The following is a 17209-nucleotide window of genomic DNA, read 5'->3' as shown; positions in this document are numbered from 1 at the left end:
CATTCTGCGAGAGTTGGGGACTCCAGCGACGGAAATTGAGTCTCGCTTCTGCAGCATTCCTCGTGAACAGCGAGGACGAATCACCGTTGTCCCCATCCCGCGGAACGTCCATCCCGAGCATAACGATGGTAGGAGACGGGCCAGGGCAAAGGCGCTTTTAGAAAGGGCTCACGATCAGGCCGGGGACTGTTGCTTCGTCGACGCGGCCCGGTATCCCGAGGGGAAGGCGTATGTGGCAGTGAGCATCAACTACGAGGGGATAATCACGAACTCGACAACGGTCCGGACGACAGCAGCCGAAATAGCGGAGCAAGCTGCGATTGCGTTAGCCTTGCTGGACAACAAGAGGTCCACGATTTACAGCGACTCGAGATCAGCGATTAGAGCATTTGCCAAGGGCACCATCTCGGAACCGGCCTTGCGGATCCTCCGGGACAAGAACATCGAGCCACACACACTCGTCTGGTTCCCAGCTCACATGGGACAGATCAAGGGAGCCCCGCCAAATCTCAATGAGTCGGCCCACATAGCTGCGCGAGGACTAGTAGACCGCGTAGCTACCGGAGGGCGCGCTGAGGTTTTGGAGAATCGGGACCCGCCCACCTCGTATAACGAAATTACCAAACATTTTTACCTGGGGCGGAGACAGTACCCTCCACCACACAGAAAATTAAGCAGACCACAGGCTCTGATACTCAGGCTACTTCAAGTCGGGGCGCACCCTAACCCCGCGCTATTGCACAAGATCTATCCTGAAATACAGCCAACTAATGCATGTTCATTATGCGCAGATATCGCTAATCTCGAACATATGCTCTGGCGGTGCCCCGCGTTACACGGCGGCGAAGTCATCACGCCGTCAAAATGGGAAGAAGCTATTACAAGCTCCGGACTCGAAGCACAACTATGGGCAGTCCAACGGGCCCGCGACGCAGCAGAGAGACTTGGTCTTTCTGTTCCGACGTGGGAGCGGCCCGCAACGTGCTAGGGCGCGTTCCGAGGGATCGAAATAAAGTTTATTCATCCATCCATCCATGGCTCATACCAAATGCAGGGGATTGACCGAGTAGTGGGCGAATTTATCCAATATTTGCTATAGTTTATCATTCACAGAAACTATAGTTCATTAATACATTGATTTTAAGTAGCAGTTGGGTGATTCCACGTAAGATCGAACAAACGATGGCTGGTCGACCTCTTAAATTTATTTCAAAATTTTATATATTATTGCCTGATGAGTGGAAAGAAGAGGTCCGCAATTGGTTTTGCCGCCGAAAATTTTTTCGAAGCACAGGAAATCAATAATGCCGAAGAGGTGGAGTGGAGCGCTCATCCACACTGCTGTTTTGGCCAACTTTCGTTATGAATGCCACAAAATATATTGAAGTTAGGTAGCTGAAATTTCTTTAACTAAATATATGCATGTTTTTGCTTCTTCTCAGGTATTTTTTGTTTTTATGTGTAGTGTACATGTTTTTATAAAAAAACCTCAATATTGGCTCAGGAAACGTTATTTTCTTTACTTTGAAGGTCTTTACCTCAAAAAAGCCTTGTAGCAGAGCGACAAAAATTCCGCATTACGTTTTTCGCATGCTTATCTACCAAACTGCCGAATCTTATATTTATATAACTTTTCAGCAAAGAGATATGATCGGGCTAAGTTCAAGAAAACACCGAATGGAAAATTCTGACAATTAAAAAAAAGCCCATTTTTTATATTTCCTAAACTTTGTCCACCTATTCTCCTCCACATCAGCTTTCACAATAATTGAAAACATGTTGCATAATGTCGTTGCACTAATAGTTACGTCCCCTCCAATGAGACCCTTAGGCAAGGATTGGCAATTCCGACTTGCCCAGCAAGTGTATAAAATGCAGGCAGGGTTGAATTTCTTTTTATTAAAAGGCCAGCAGTACCGGAAAAAGTGTCGCCGGCACTGAAGACGTTAATTCTGAAATTATTTGGTCACTGCAGCGGCCACGAGCCATTTTAATAACATTTTAACTCAACTTTTTAATAACTCAAGGAAAGCACACAATGAATGTAAATCTAACGAGAAAATTAAGGAAATCCTGGACAGGGGAGGGAAAATTTCTTTGTCTGAATCCGAAAGTCGAGCCTGCTGGTAGTGAAGATCACAAGACTTCGTGACGATGATGATGATCGTGGTGTGTTTACACTTTACAACGAATCAGCGTGGCTTAGGCGTTAGCCGGTTAGATCGCAGATATCGACATCATCGTGACGACCGAATTTGGCGTTATCAGACACACGATCCGTCATGTCGCAGTTGATGACGTAACGTGGATTTCGCAGGCATCTGCTTCTGTACGCGAATTCTGCAGACACGATGCGTCAGAATTGTTGTTTCTCTTTCCGAAAAGCAATGGAGCATACCCGCGACAAGACACAAAATTGTTCTTAGCAAAAGCAATAAATAATGAGAAAACGGATGCTCCCTTTTTCGCAGGAATCGGTCATAACACGAACGTGAAACGTGTCTTCGTAGAAGTACGGTCGCAACTTGCTGGAGGTTAAGTACAAGGGCATAAATTTGCTCAGTATCAATTGAAAACAAGGAAATAAAAATGGCGGCAGATCCAACGCGCCCTCTACATCTTTGTCAATTATCCAATGCAGTGGGTGGTCCAAGCCAGAGGTTTCCTGGAATGAGGGACCCTTCCACGTTCACTAAACCGCCTTTCTTCAATAAACGTTTTCTCTCTCTCTCCTAAGCGCACGGCGAGACGTATCTCACGCGGCTTTTTTGCACAAAATGTTTTTCAGCGGATATGATGTCTATCATATTTTCGTGTTTCCGTGACACCATTTCCGTGACGTAAATGACGTCGCCGTGCTCTCGGCGGAGCGCGGTATTAAGCGCTTTCGTAATAAAATAAAAATGAAAACAAGAAGAAAAACAGCCACAAATATGAGCATCATAATCAATGTAATGCATAAAAATAAAAATAAGGAAGCTTTGCAAAAAGAATTCTGAATGCAAACATTCCTCTCGCGTGCCTATACAATATATTCGTATAGACATGTATATGCGAGCTTGGCCTAGGCAGCTTGCGTTGTGGCTGGTGTTGGGACGACTTTGTATTCTTTCCTTTAAAATGAAACATCGCTATTGTTGCCGGTAGTGAAAGTTTCTCATGCAAAAGCAATTAAGAGGTGAGATAAAAGCGGACTCCTCGTCGCGTGTACTAGTGCAGGATATTTTAAAACTGGTTTTGCTTTTTTGTAAGATTAACATTTAACCTCTACCCACAATATGAGCATAAATCCACCGACACAATTCACTTGGCCTTACGGAGCTGTTCTTTTTTTTTGCCACGAACGGAAAGCACGTTTTGAGGACAATGTTAGAGCTTGCAAGAAGCTGACCTTTTCTCACGGCTACAGCAATTTATAGTTTATGTGTCATTCTTTTTCCCGTTTTTCGTTCTTTTTAACAGCTAAACAAACGTTTCTTTCTCTTCTTTCACAGACAATGACGCCCATTCACTATGTCAAATTAGCCAGAGTATGCGGAGGTGTCAGAAAGTGACAATAAATATCGTAATGTGCAAAGCAGAGAAAGCTAAATTACAGGAAATGCGTTAATCAAGATTAAACATATGCAAAACAAACAGGAACCTTGGCTCAAAGAGAACTGCTTTGAAAAAATTAGAAAGCTAGTCAAGGATAAGGTAGATATTGCCATTAAAGTTATCCATAGCATTCGCTAAAGATGTTCTGGCTCTTACCATTAAACTCCTCCCTTAATTTGGCCGCAGAGCCATTGGTGATTAAAATTGATTCGTTTTTCAATGTAGAGAAGTTGTAACGGAAACCTTTTTCGCATTATGGAATTTAATTTAACCGCTAAATTGGGGAAATTACTAGGATTAACTATACATATACATAGCCTTACAGCTCATAGGCGCTTTAGCTGTGCAGGATGATACTGGGCATGATGGGTAATCACTACGGAAAATTTATCATCATCATTGAGCATGAGTTATTCGATGAAGCCAGTGCTCATGCATTTCACATGTGACCATTGCTATTTTTAGAACTTATCAGTTTCCTTGGCCAATTCTCGCGGTGGGTGTGAGCCATTGACGTGAAATGTCGTCGTCACCATCATCATTATGACTAACATCAGTCGCTGTCCCGAGTAAAATCAAAAATGAAAAAGCAGCTAGGAAATCCTAGCTTCCTCATGGATATCATTATGCTTGTCACCGAAGACACTTAAGGCGCTACACGTTTTCCAAATGTTGCCCTATGACATTTTTTTCGATACAAAATTATAGTGGATGTCAACCAAGACATATAAAGCGGGTATTTGCAACAACAAAACGAAGACGAAGTTACGGGGTGCGTACTTTTAGGACAGCATTATGAGACGAAACCCGCGGCCTATACCCGTGTACCTTCCAACACGTGGCCGCCAGAACAGTGCAAGACCACCTGCTCGCCCCGTCGCCACTGTTGTGCTCAACCCTAGCACGGGTCGCTTCGAGTTCAATTCGATATCGGCGTTTCCCCCTGGCGCCGCCTTCAGCACAGCGCCACTGTCACGCCGTTCTCCCAGTCCGACACCGTCGAGAGCATCGCCGTCTCCCGCACACCGAACGACCAGCGCAGCGGGACCCAGAAAATCTGCCAGGACCTCCGCGTCAAAGCGACGCGCCGCCTCATCTCCTGTGTCAGGTGTCGGAACTTCCAGAGCGGTGCAACAGACTGCAGGTAGAACTTCGCGCAGATCTTCGCCTGCTTCTAAGCCCGTAGTCGCGACTTCTAGATCATCTGCGGTCAAGGTAGCGTACAGACCGACGCCAAAGGTACCTGTCGCCGCAGTCGAAAACATAGGTGAACCCTTTGCAGCCGAAGCGTCGATTCACGATTTCGCCGCGATCGCACCGAGCACCACAGTGTCCCGGCGCCAAATGTTGGCGAAACCAGTGAACACTATTCGCCAGGGAAGTCAAGAATACCCAGTGTCGGCGGCCTGCGCTCTGTTTACCTGTTGCTCCCTGGCTGTAGTCGCAGCGCTCGTGCTAGGTCTTTACTTGTTTTCTCAGAGCAGAGATGGTCAAGTGATGGTGACTAAGGCATTGAGATTCTTGAGCATCGTCACAAAGAGCACGAGGGCGCCGTCGACCGCCACCACTAGAAGCGTTGGCGTGAGGGTAAAGGTGGACGTTCTTTCTCACATTACGGATAAACCGAGCGTGGACATAAGTACAACTAGTGCACATCCAACTGTAAAGACCGTGCCTCCGTGCAGACGAATTTTGTGCGCGTACCAGACTTCGAGGTGGACACTTAGCTCGGATGAACATCCGTGCGATGACTTTTACTCTTTCGTCTGCGGCAACTGGTCCCAAACCGGACAGAACGAGACCTCTTCGTTTGGAACGGACCAACACAAAGAGACGGAAGTGTTGCTTCACACTCTTCTCGAGGAAAGAAGAGCCGAGGTACCGAAAGACGACGCAGTAGTCGCACTGTATGATACCTGTCTCGAACGTACGTCTTACGCGGACTCCAAGTTGTTTGTCAGTTCCCTGCTTCAGAGGTTGGGACTCAGCAAGTGGCCTTACAAGGACAACGTGATGAGTAAGAACGAAATGTGGAGTATTCATGCTCGCATATTCAGGGCGCTCGGCATTTCACCCCTGGTATCCGTCTCGCACGTTCCGGATCCGAAGAACGTCTCTAAGTCCGCGATAAGCCTGGACATTCCACCGCTCTATGCTAAGACGGACGGCGACGTTCGCTTGCCTACCTGGTATCTTCCTTCGCTGTATCGCGCGACGAGCATGTTTGACTCGGACTTCTACGAGGACGTCTCCCAAAGAGTGCTACAGTTCGTCGGGAAGTTGGCTCAACTTCGCGCCAAGTTCAAGGAGAGACCCCGCTTTACAACCCTGAGCTCGGAGCCGTTCTATGCGGCACTCGTCAGGTACACGCTGGAAGGCGTGGTCTCTCTTAAATCCGACGCCTCGTTGCAGCTTTACAATGGGGCTTTCTTCAAGGCCCTCAAGTCGCTCATAAGCCGAACAAAGAGCTCGAGCGTGTACAATTACCTCGGCTTTTGCGTGCTTGTTCACGTGTCCCCTCTACTGTCCAATGAGTTCGAGACCATGTCTCACGCTCAGATGGCTTGGATGTCCCAGCGTTGGCAGTCGTCGTGGGCACTCTGGCAGCGGTGTATTTGGTTCATCGACGATATGAACCCTAATCTCCTCCTGGGCGTCTTCGCGAAGTACGCCAAGACTCACATGCGCTTGGTCAACGTAAGTTCCGTGACCGAGAGGCTTCGGAGAGTGTTTCGCGCACGAATGCCCGACCTGCAATGGTGCGCCGGCGAGCGTGCGAAGAGTTGCCTCAGCTTCATCAACGGCACGTCAATTAAGGTCGTCGACTTCAACGCCACGCGAACGACACTTCCCGACGCCGGCAACATGACGACCGGGTTCTTTCTCGAAGAGTACGTCGCCTTCAAACGGCGCAGGGTGGAGACGTCGCTGTCTAAACCAAAAGCGGGCTGGAGATCTGTATTTTCTCTGTTCGCCTCTACGCCTGGATTCGACGTGGAGACGCGTACGCTATACTTGCCATCGGTCCCGTTCCTCGATTTGTTTCATGACACAGACCTCGACTTACTGGTCAGGTACCCTTACACCGCGCACGACGTGTATAGATTGCTCTTGAAGCAACTGGTGCAGCACGTTTTCAGCTCCGTCGCTCAGACGCCCGGCACGCCGCAGAGTTGCGATCGTTACAAGCTCGCGGAACCGGACAGCTTCGGATCGGTCGAAGAACTGCTTCTCGACGTCACAGCCTGGGAACTGGCCTTCCGCCACTTCTCCGGCACCAAGTGGGAGGGCTACGTGTTTCCCGGGAATCACAGCACGGAGAGAAGCTTCTTCATTTTCGCTGCTATGGGCAAATGTCACAACGCCATTCCAGTGGCGCCGTCCACTCAGCTGGCAATACGCAGCGGGAAGGAAGAAATGCGCGCCATCAACGAAGCCTTCGCTAACACGCGGGTATTCGGGAACCTATGGGGATGCAACAACCGCACGGTCATGAATCCCGAGGCAAAGTGCAACCTATGGAAGTCGTGACGGCTTTACATGGTAACGTACGATGCAGGGCCGATCGAGTGTTCGTGGCGAAGCCTCCCTGCTTCGGAAGCCACGTGCGAGCTGAATGACAGAGGCGATTGCATTGTAAGCTAGCCTCTGCGATTCGCGGCCGCGAAGGAAGCCGCGGAAGTCTTTGGGGAAAGCGAAATACGAATGAAGCTGAGGCTCTCCGTTCGTATGGCTCAAGTCCACTGTCCAATAGCAAGTGCTGTTAGCCGAGCGAAAATGGTGGATGCAGGTCGACCGTCTCGGTCTCCGATACTGGTGAAATAACATCGTCGCCATGGGAACAGGTGTTGCTGATCTTCCTGTTCAGTCCAACAAGTTGTGTTGAACAGGAAGTTCGAAAGGAAGAAAGCGAGAAATAAATACGCTTTGACCATGTGTCTCTGTGTATTTAAAAAGTAACATGTCAGTTTTTGTCATTACTTCGGTACGACTGCGCAAAAAAAATAGACACGGACAACAGAGAAGAAAACACACCCAGAGCAAACTTTCAACTAAATTTATTGTTTATTGTCATAAATTGTTGTCCTAGACTTATTGTTCATCTAAATATGTTGTCCGCGTCTTTTTTTGTTGCGCAGCCGTACTAAAGTAATGAATTACCAACTTGCTCAAAATGCTTCTCTCATTAACTTTTATCAGGTTCTGCGTAATTGTAATGGCAAGTTCGGCGTTGGAGATTTAATATTTGTATTCCTACACGTGGCTCGTAACGTTCGAGTACTGTTGCAATATATTTTATTGGGAAGTATAATTCTCTGTGCATCTTATGTAGATCAATCTCACTCTCTACTTATCAGATGTGGCTTTGCAAACCCGTTTGCTTACACAGCGACGCTATATTATAGCTCTCACGCCTAGTGCGTGAAACGCAGTAGAGTGCAGAGCCTCGAAAAGGTCATTGTTGCCTGCTGCTAGTTTGGCGTCTTCGTATATTAAACCGTGCGAATGTAAGAACACGGAAAGCTCATTTATCAACACTTTCTAGGAGTAACTATTGCGGTATTTTGTTACATGTAAAGCAAGTTTGGTCTGATTTTATCAGTGATAAATATTGATAAAAATAAATGCAGAACTCCAACTCGCACATAAACCGGTAGAGAGGAACCTATATTAACTCATATGCCAAAGTTAGTATCTAGCGAAATGTCCCCTTACACCCAGTGTGATTTGTTATGACGAGAAAGTTCCCCCTCGAACCTAGTACGCCATATGTAGTACTTCAATGAGTAATGCAATGCGCTCGCGGTATGACGTGATACTCAGGTTGCTTAAGATACACGTTCACAACTGTATGCTTGTCACCCCACAGACTGTGGCTCGCACACAAGGCGTGTTGACGTATTCGAAGTGCGTCATGCGAGCTTGGTGGGAGCAGCAGCTGCTGGTATGCATATGGTATGGTACTTGCGACATTTATGGGACGAATAAGTCAGCGCTACACACTGCTTGTGCAAAGCGTACACCTGCCTGTATCGCTTAAAAGGCCAGCGAGAAACGTAACGTCATTTTCGAACTTTTGCGACCTTTTTTCCCGGCGCATCGCATAGCTTAGATTGTGCGAAATCCATTAGAGCGCCCGCAGTGGGCGCGACGGCATTGTTACGCTTCCGATTCTAAATGTTCGAAAAAACATCTGCCCGTGACAGTTCAACCGACTCTTGCGGTGTGGCGAACGCGGCATGCAGGGCGCGGTGGCCACAGGTATGAAGCGTCGGTGCAACACCACGTGTCGCGCCTCTTACACCGAGAATAACAAACGTGCCGTGTTCCGTGTGTTTACAGGCGTCTTTTAGTTCGGTACGTCGGGTTTCAATTGACCAACCCGACGTATTTCCCATACGCGCATGGTTCACGTTGTTAATACCGCCGGAGGCGCTTGTCAGTGCCACGTGCCATGTGTGACGTCTCGCTCGCTCGCTCGCTTGATCGAGGATGAAACGGCTTTCGCTTGCTGTCACGTGGCAGGTTCATGAAATGTCGAAGTAACGTGGAGCCCCCGACGCGTGGGTAATTCCTTTCTGAATCTCGATAGCAGTGGCTTGTTTGCCTTATGCCGGCTTATTCTATATGACAATAATAATTCGATTCCTCGTAGTCTTTCAGGAACAACAACGAAGCCATCGTAGCCAGCCGGTAATTTGAAGTTATTGCCTGCGCGTCAGCGTACGTTCGCGTTTGCCTTTTCTGCGAAGCACGATCTGCGTGGGACTATGATGACCGTGGTTTCTCTGGCTTCGCAATCAACAGTTTACGCAACTCCCACGCGGCATTTTGACCACATTGTTGAAGACCAGCACATTGATCGCCAGCCTTCGTATCAACGTGTGCGCGAGCTCCTGGCGTTCTATATGTAGCTAATGCGGATACTAGATACGCCGAAGAGTCGCACCAGTTTATCGGAATATGAATTATCTGTGGGAAATTATGCCATGTAAGCGTAGGGCGCAGAAACCCTGTGGTAGCGGTGACGCGGTATGCATGTAATTTATGCTACTTAACCTAATGATTTGGTGACGGTACGCATTCGTCAAAAGGCAAAGAAAGCAGCTAAACATCAATCAGGTTTGAACTGTCTTGTTATTTCGTTAAACCTTGCATGCTCGCGTTGATTACTAATATAGCCATATTAGTGGGGGTATACCATGCACTCCCCTTTCCACCTGGTTTTCGTGCATGAGTCGAATTGATTATTTCGCTATCAACAGACCGAATAACCGAAACTACAAACGTGTTATGACAACAAATAACATGTAGACGACTTCGTCTGAAACTTACAGTAATGATTTCTGCTTATTATATTTGGAAGGCTTAAACGTTGCGTGGTATTCCAGTGAGCCACACCTATCTTACTGTAAATTTACCACTCTTTGTTTTCTGCACACCTCTAACTCTTGTACCTGCTAATAATCGCAGTTGGCGCTGCGCCTTTTTCATATTGGTTAAAGTTTGGATTGATAATTTTTCTCCGATGTTATCAACAATGATCGAAGAAAGAATGCATAAGTCAAGGTGCCACTGATTCCTTCAGATAAACATGGCTCTTTGAAGACCAGTCCACGATGTCATTAAATAATATGTCTATCTACTGAAGGTTTCCTTTTTTTTTGCTAAAAAATTTCGTCTTGTCATCCCAGATGTTCGGTTACGAGTATGTCCTGTCTGGTATAGGTTCCATTTAACAACACGGAAACACAAGCGAAATAACACCCCGAAGAACTGGTTCCCGCTTGTGCTCGTGTGTTTCAGCGCGACGCAACAGGCCACACCTTTTTATTCTTCTTCTTTTTCTTTTTTCTTTTCTTTATCGACCGGCTGTTCCAGTGCATTGCGCTCCTGCTGGAGCTTATTTATGGCCAGTGCCGTCGCAGGCTATGGTGCATGATTCCCAGTTTATTTTCTTTCGCATCTCCTGTCAGACATCATTTATACGACAATCAGCAGCCATGATCGAGGAACCGAGCCAGGTCGAATTACTGCCCCGTTCATCTATGAGGAAATGAATTTGCTACTTCATATAAAATGAAGTTGCAAACCAGCAAACTCTGTATGTTCTTACAAATAAACAGCACTTTTAAAATGTATGTTAAGTGTATGCGTTTGAATCTCTTTTATCTTGTGTGTGTGTGTGTGTGTGTGTGCGCGCGCACGCGCCGGTGAATATTTGCCATCGCAGTTCCATCAACAAGTTTGCCGGTAATACGGATAAAGTGTGTCGTTTCGTCACTTTTCGTAAACAGCATCGCTGTTTAGCGGTTAGTTATGAATGAGAGAAAAAAAGACGGCCTTTGGTTATTTTTGTCAACGGTTAAAACATTTATTTATTCCCGCCAATTATGCACCTTTCACTGCTGTAATATTTAAATAATTCATGAATGTATTGATTATAGTTGAACGTGACGGTAAAGTATTCTGCTGTCGAGCAACAATTTAAAAAAAAAGGAGCTTAAAGGGACACTAAAGGCAAATATTAAGTCGACGTTGATTGTTGAAGTAGCGGTCCAGAAACCTCGTAGTGCTGCTTTTATGCCAAGGAAGTGCTTATTTTGAAATAAAATCACGTTTTAGTAGTCCGCATCGCGTTAGCGCACTTCAAATCACCCGCCTGAAATCCGACTTTCATACGTCACTGCTGCCGTGCCCAACGTTGCCCGCCTTTACTGCGCTGCCGCCGACAGTAGTAGCAGCAGAGCGAAAATAGCGGGACCCACAGCAGCAACAACGGCCGTCGAAGCCATCGAAGCTTGCCGCAATCGCCGCAATGGATGTGGACGGAGAACTTGACGAGATATTGGCTCGCGACGCTGGGCTCCAATTCAGCGACTTGAGCCCCGATGAACGCGGTATGCTGCTTAGGGCTCGTAGTGCCGGCGTCGTTGCATGCGGCATTTTGTCGAACTTTCTGTCAGAGCGATTTTCACGAGCGCGCAAAACACACGCGGCAGTACGCGATCCCGAAACTACCACTGAGACGCGACCGCGTGAGCGAAGCAGGGCGCCGGGCGAAGCGCAGTTCGGCGAAAACGGAACCTTTTAACCACGCGCGCCGTTCCCCATGGCAACGCCACAGAGGTTCTTTTTTCCATGAATCAAACGGAAACGAACAAACAGCATTTTGTTACGTCTTTTGATGCACGGAGGGTTCTTTTTTTATTGCTGCTAGTTTGATTACTAGTGATTTATTGTAGGCAGACTCTCATACGTCATCGGGATCACTTCGAAAATGTCCCACTCGTGGCGCTCATCATGTGATACATTTAGCTTATGTCATCTTCGACAAATCGCACCGGTGCGCACCGGGGCACCCAGGCGCTACGACGATTGGACGAAACGGCGCACCAGGGTGCCCCGGTGCGCACCAGTGCGATTTGTCGAAGATGCCATTAATTTCTCGGTAAGTAGGGCATTGCTGTTGATAATATTGCCGTTTTAGAAGTTGTCATACATTGAGCTTTCACTCTGACATAAATTGTTATTTGCCTTTAGTGTCCCTTTAATCTCTTTTTTTCGCCGTTCTAAATAATACCTCACCTTGTAAATTACCTTGTTTGTGCATGTGCAATTTTCCGGGCGGTAAAGGAAGAAGATTTCGGGGAACGTGCTCACGCGCCGTCGTCTCGAGAAGTGAAGGACGTTCTGCCGTGAATCCCCCAGAGTGGGTGTGAGCCATGCATCAAGGAAATCATCATCATCATCATCCAGTAGCGATGGACGCAGAGGTCGAGAGTTTTCAATTATCAAGCAGCTTGGCGTAAGTGACGATCAACGCGAACGATTGCGTATTTACAAACAAGGGCTATTCAACCGAACTGGTGTTTGGTTTTTACTAGCTGTTGTGAGAGTTGTCACCTTTCTCTTCTCGAGGCATAGCGACATAACGTGGAATGTGCCTAAAATCGCGCAGATGGGTATCTAGAGATCCCGCGTCGTAACGTGCGATCTCTTTCCTTTGTAAAACAGGAGCCTTGATCGAGATGTGTCGCAAAGCGATGATGGAAGCCCTAGGAGCATCCCCAAGTGGTAAGTCTTTTTCTGTCTTTGAAATCATTCCGCGTGCAAATCATACGTCCAGTCGTTTTATATATACCCCTATTTCTCTGTTGCAGGACACTTTGTGCGGGCGATAGGGCTTCACAACGTGTTGCAATACATTCATTACCATCGTAGCGCCACGCACGCCGCTAGTTGCGTGGCCATGATGAAACACTTAATGCTTGCTCATACTCACCTGCAGATGACTGTGGAGTAAACGTTGTGGGCCTAGATTTGTGGTCTCATTAAGAAAACGATAAGCGGAAGGAACGAGAAATGAATGGGGAGCCAAAGTGCGCGCTTAATTTCATTTTGAGGAAACAGGCACATATCATAACTCCCAGTATGTGCAGTTCTGAAGAGAACAACAAAAAGAAAGGGAAAAGAAACTCAACCCGAAGCACCATCGCACAGCCGCGTTTTTCTTTCTTCTGGTGGATTAAATATGTCTTAATGCTGAATCTGAAAAGGAAGAGTATTGGTGTTTTTTTCGCATATTCAAATGAAAGTGCAAGATTAACGAAAGACGTTGCGTAAGCCGATATTAACGAAGCTTTGTCTCAAACGCAGGGTGCTGTACGTGCCCATGGTGGCCTCTGCAGTGTTTCTCTTCGTTTTCATCGCGACCAAGCGCGCTGCTGGCTTCCACGATGGCACCCCGGTGGGCGGCGCCGCCCACCGTAGCGCTGTCATTCAGCCAGTTCTCGAGGAGATACCGCACGTCGAGGTCCACCTGACCGATCGCATCTACAGCGGCCGCGTCATTGCCGTGGGGAACCGCAAGCTGCACGCCTTCTTCGGCATCCCGTACGCCGAACCGCCCCTGGGTGGCTTGCGATTCCGCAAGCCCGTTCCGCTGAGACCACAACGCACCAAGCACGACCCCCTGGGACCGCTCATTATGGTACGTCAGAAGCGGTTTCCGTGCCCGCAGAACCAGCCCTGGAACCCGCCCAGAGTGCAGTCCCTGGACGTCAACATCAGCGAGGACTGTCTGCACCTGAACGTCTGGGCTCCTGCGGACAGCTCCCGGGAACGCGCGGTCATACTCTTCATTCATGGCGGCGACTTCCAGAGAGGCGGCAACGACGAGGTCATCAATGACGGCACCCTGCTGAGTGCTGAAGGCGACGTGGTTGTGGTCGTGCCCAACTACCGACTGAATGCCTTCGGCTTCCTCAACGGCCACGTCGCCAACGCGCCGGGCAACGTGGGTCTCCACGACGTGATTCTGGCCCTGCGCTGGGTGTACAAGAACATCGCGCGCTTCGGCGGAAATCCGGACAACATAACGCTCGCCGGCCGGGACGCCGGTGCCGTGCTGGCTGGTTACATCATGATCTCCCCGCTCACGCAGGGTTTAGTGAGACGGTACATCCTCCTGGGCGGGTCTCCCTTCTGGAACCTACCGGACAACCGAGGCACCAGGAGCGTCGAGAACGTCAAGCTGCTCGCGAGCCGCCTCAAGTGCGACCGGGGCGAGGACGTGTTCGACGCCGTCCAGTGTCTCTCCAAGGTCGACATCTATGACTACGTCGACATGGAGGATCTATCGCAGTTCGCGATGTACCCGAGCGACCAGGACGACGCGCTGCCCTTCGCCATCCCTGCCGGTCTCAGGTCGGCGCCGTACGGCGCCGAAGACGTGCTTCTGGGCAACGAGTTGTTTGTGGGCGAGTCTATGGTCGCACCTTTTCTCACCATGCCCCTCGACGGCGTCCTAAACAGGAGTCTGCGATCTTTCGGATCCAATTTCCTCAGGAAGTTCGGCTTGGAAGACGGCGCGGAGGCAATGAAAAGTTATGACATCTACAGCGCGACGAACAGGACAGCCGCCTTCGCAGACATGGTCGCTGACTTCGTCGTTCGCTGCCCGCTGCAGTTTTTCGCGGACGAGCTGGCCAGCCGAGGCCGCAGGGTGTTCTACTACGTCATGAAGAGCAAACCGGCTTGGCTGGAGCACACGGATCCGGCGTTCGACCAGAGCCTTCTTTTTGGTTTGCCTCTTGTGGAACACTCAGCGCCTCGTGACCTCGTGGCGCTCGCCAAAAACGTCATCTACAGTTGGACTACGTTCGCGAAAACAGGGTGAGCAGATGTGCTACTTCGTCTCAGGTTTCACGTGGGATGTTCAATAACTAACGAATTCCTCTTACGCAGATAGTTCTACGACGGCTATATTATCGCTCAGCCAGTTTCGTCTCTACCTTTGCATTTATTTGACGTGGCGTGGTTTGAAGTGGCCGTTGTTCTACCAGTCGGCCTAGACAGCCAACGACTACTAAGAATGCTAAATGTGAAATCTGTGTGGTAATGTGATAGGCTGAAAACGCAGCGTCAGTTGAGAAGAGGGAAAGCATTTTAGCTCTGGCAATGGAGCTGAAAAACGAAGTAAATAGCTCCTATAAAGCATATATTTCTTGCTAATAAGGAAAGTTGTGAAGCAACCAAAAAGCACAAGTCTCCCTGTGCCTGTGTCATCTGCAAGTCGTGCATCGAGGTTATGTTTAAGAGCAGCAGAAAAAATTGACTACATTCAATGTTAGCCCGTTTTTTTATACCTCCTTCTGAAGTAAAGACGCGACTTATGATACAAAAATGAATACATACGCTGGTGCGTCATGAAGAGGGCAGGTAGAGATTTGGGGAGCTAAAATTTAGTTACAGATAGTAAATGACAACAAGTGCACCTACTTCCCTAAAGAAAGAGGACAGTAGCACAGTAGAAGCAGTTCTTTACCTTCAAAGTGGAAGCTTCTGCCATGTAAACAAAAACGCCATAATGGCTTCACTAGTGGACTTCAGAACTCTTCTTACGGGCTTTGACTAATGCAATTATCCCGAACAAGTAGACCTAGCTAATACACAAAAAGAATATATGTCAAATAACATTTCTAATTACACGATGGTGATGTCGTTTGTAATATAAATTTAAGGCAATGCTTTTAGTAGACAATTCTCTTTTCTCTGAGCTGTTACTTTTATCACAAGTTTTCGTAATTAGTGCGCTAATTTCGCCTTTATGACGCAAGAGTCGCCACAAAAAGAGGAGCCTTCTATATAAGGTGACTGATTATTCTTAGCACGGCATCTATCAAAGCCAGGAGAAGCTGATAGCGAGTCCACTTTTGCTCTGGGCTGGCCAAGATGAAGATTGACTTGCCCTATTTTTCTCGCAGTCAGCTTTGTCGTCTGTATACGGATGGGGAGGACAGGAGGAGATGGGGTGCGAGTGTTGTCTTTGTGTGAAGACTGCCGCCTCGAATGCGAAATTAGCATACCGTATGTCAAATTACATAAAACGATATCTCGGAACAGAAGCTCTCTAGGAGAATCCAACGAGATGTAGGTTCATTGTCTTCGAACACAATAGTCTTCAAGTGGCTGACGAAAGAACACCGACCACAACAGGAATGTGCATTACCTGTCTCAGTATCGCTGGCTTTCAGATTTTTGTTTTACGTTCATTCTTCAACAGCGTCCCCACGAAGTTATTCCAGTGTCTTTGCTCTTCTATATGCTTACTGCTCACTTACCGACTGCGATTCTTTTCGGCTCGATTTGCCTTGTCCTGACCCTCGCAACGGAATTCGAGTGGCAGACTGTGCAGCGCCTAGCACATTAGTCTCGCGTCACTCAGCGATGACTCGGCGTTATCCTTTCTGCCGCTCGACCTGTACCGGACAGTAACTATGTCATCTCTGTCCTCTTGTGGTCGCCCTCCTTGGTCATTGTGTTGCTCTATCCTCCCCCAGAAAAGTTGCAGGAAGGAAAGAGGTGAAAAAAACTTCAATACGGTCATGAGTGGAGTTCTCAGTCGTGGATTCCATGAGCTGCGGCCGCCCGGTGCGCTATCCTGACCATATCCAGCTGGTTCCGGTAGTTGACGCTAGTCAGCGCGTGTTCCCGCAGTTCTTCACTGCTATGTTTCTGCAGCGCAAATAAACGGGAGAAAAGAGGGAATACATTTAATCAAGCGTAGCCCAACGCGGTACAGGCAGGATACGCGCTAATAAGAATTCCCCTTCCTAGACACAAACTGTAATAACTCCATCCTCACACCACGTGCTACAACAACTTCTGACAAAAGTTACCAATCGTCAATTGTGCCGTCCAAGGAGTGCGAGCATTTGGATGAATGCCTCGAGGTTTGTTGAGCACATGGTCTGCTTAGGGGTTGACGAGCTCTGTTTTGTTGTCGTAGAATTTGGGCTTTCAGTAATGGCTTCTTGCGCCTCACGTTCGGTTGCCTCTCTGCTGTAGTTGCCAGAGCGATCTACGAATTCAATTTATACCGAAGCTACCCTTTACCACTCCGGCCACTCTCCGAAGCTTTCTGAAATCTAATTGGGTGTTTACAGCCGGCTCATTGTCTCAGTGTTGCGTTCTCGCGTCCTCTGTGTTAGTACTGTATCCTTTTGTGATTTCGTTATAGAGTCATTACAGGGGTGCCTCTGCGTACCGTTCGTGTTTCTGAACGCAGCGTGAAAGGATTCGCGGCGGCATGGGCCTGAACACAAAC

At 48.1% G+C, this 17209-nt stretch overlaps 1 protein-coding gene across 2 annotated transcripts in view; it reads left to right on the top strand.

Moving 5' to 3' along the window:
• LOC119396839 (acetylcholinesterase-1) overlaps positions 1 to 17209 on the top strand; it is a 129207-nt gene that overhangs the window by 26828 nt on the left and 85170 nt on the right. For both annotated transcript variants that reach the window (XM_049417250.1, XM_049417251.1), the window contains exons 2-3: positions 12616 to 12675; positions 13258 to 14775. In XM_049417250.1, the coding sequence (XP_049273207.1) occupies positions 13274 to 14775 (1502 nt within the window). In that variant the 5' untranslated portion in view covers positions 12616 to 12675; positions 13258 to 13273. The remainder of the gene's footprint in view (positions 1 to 12615; positions 12676 to 13257; positions 14776 to 17209) is intronic.

Source organism: Rhipicephalus sanguineus, chromosome 6, assembly GCF_013339695.2.
Source record: "Rhipicephalus sanguineus isolate Rsan-2018 chromosome 6, BIME_Rsan_1.4, whole genome shotgun sequence".
Taxonomy (NCBI): domain Eukaryota; kingdom Metazoa; phylum Arthropoda; class Arachnida; order Ixodida; family Ixodidae; genus Rhipicephalus; species Rhipicephalus sanguineus.
Note: the sequence above shows the minus strand (reverse complement) of the source record. Positions and strands in the feature narration are given on the sequence as shown.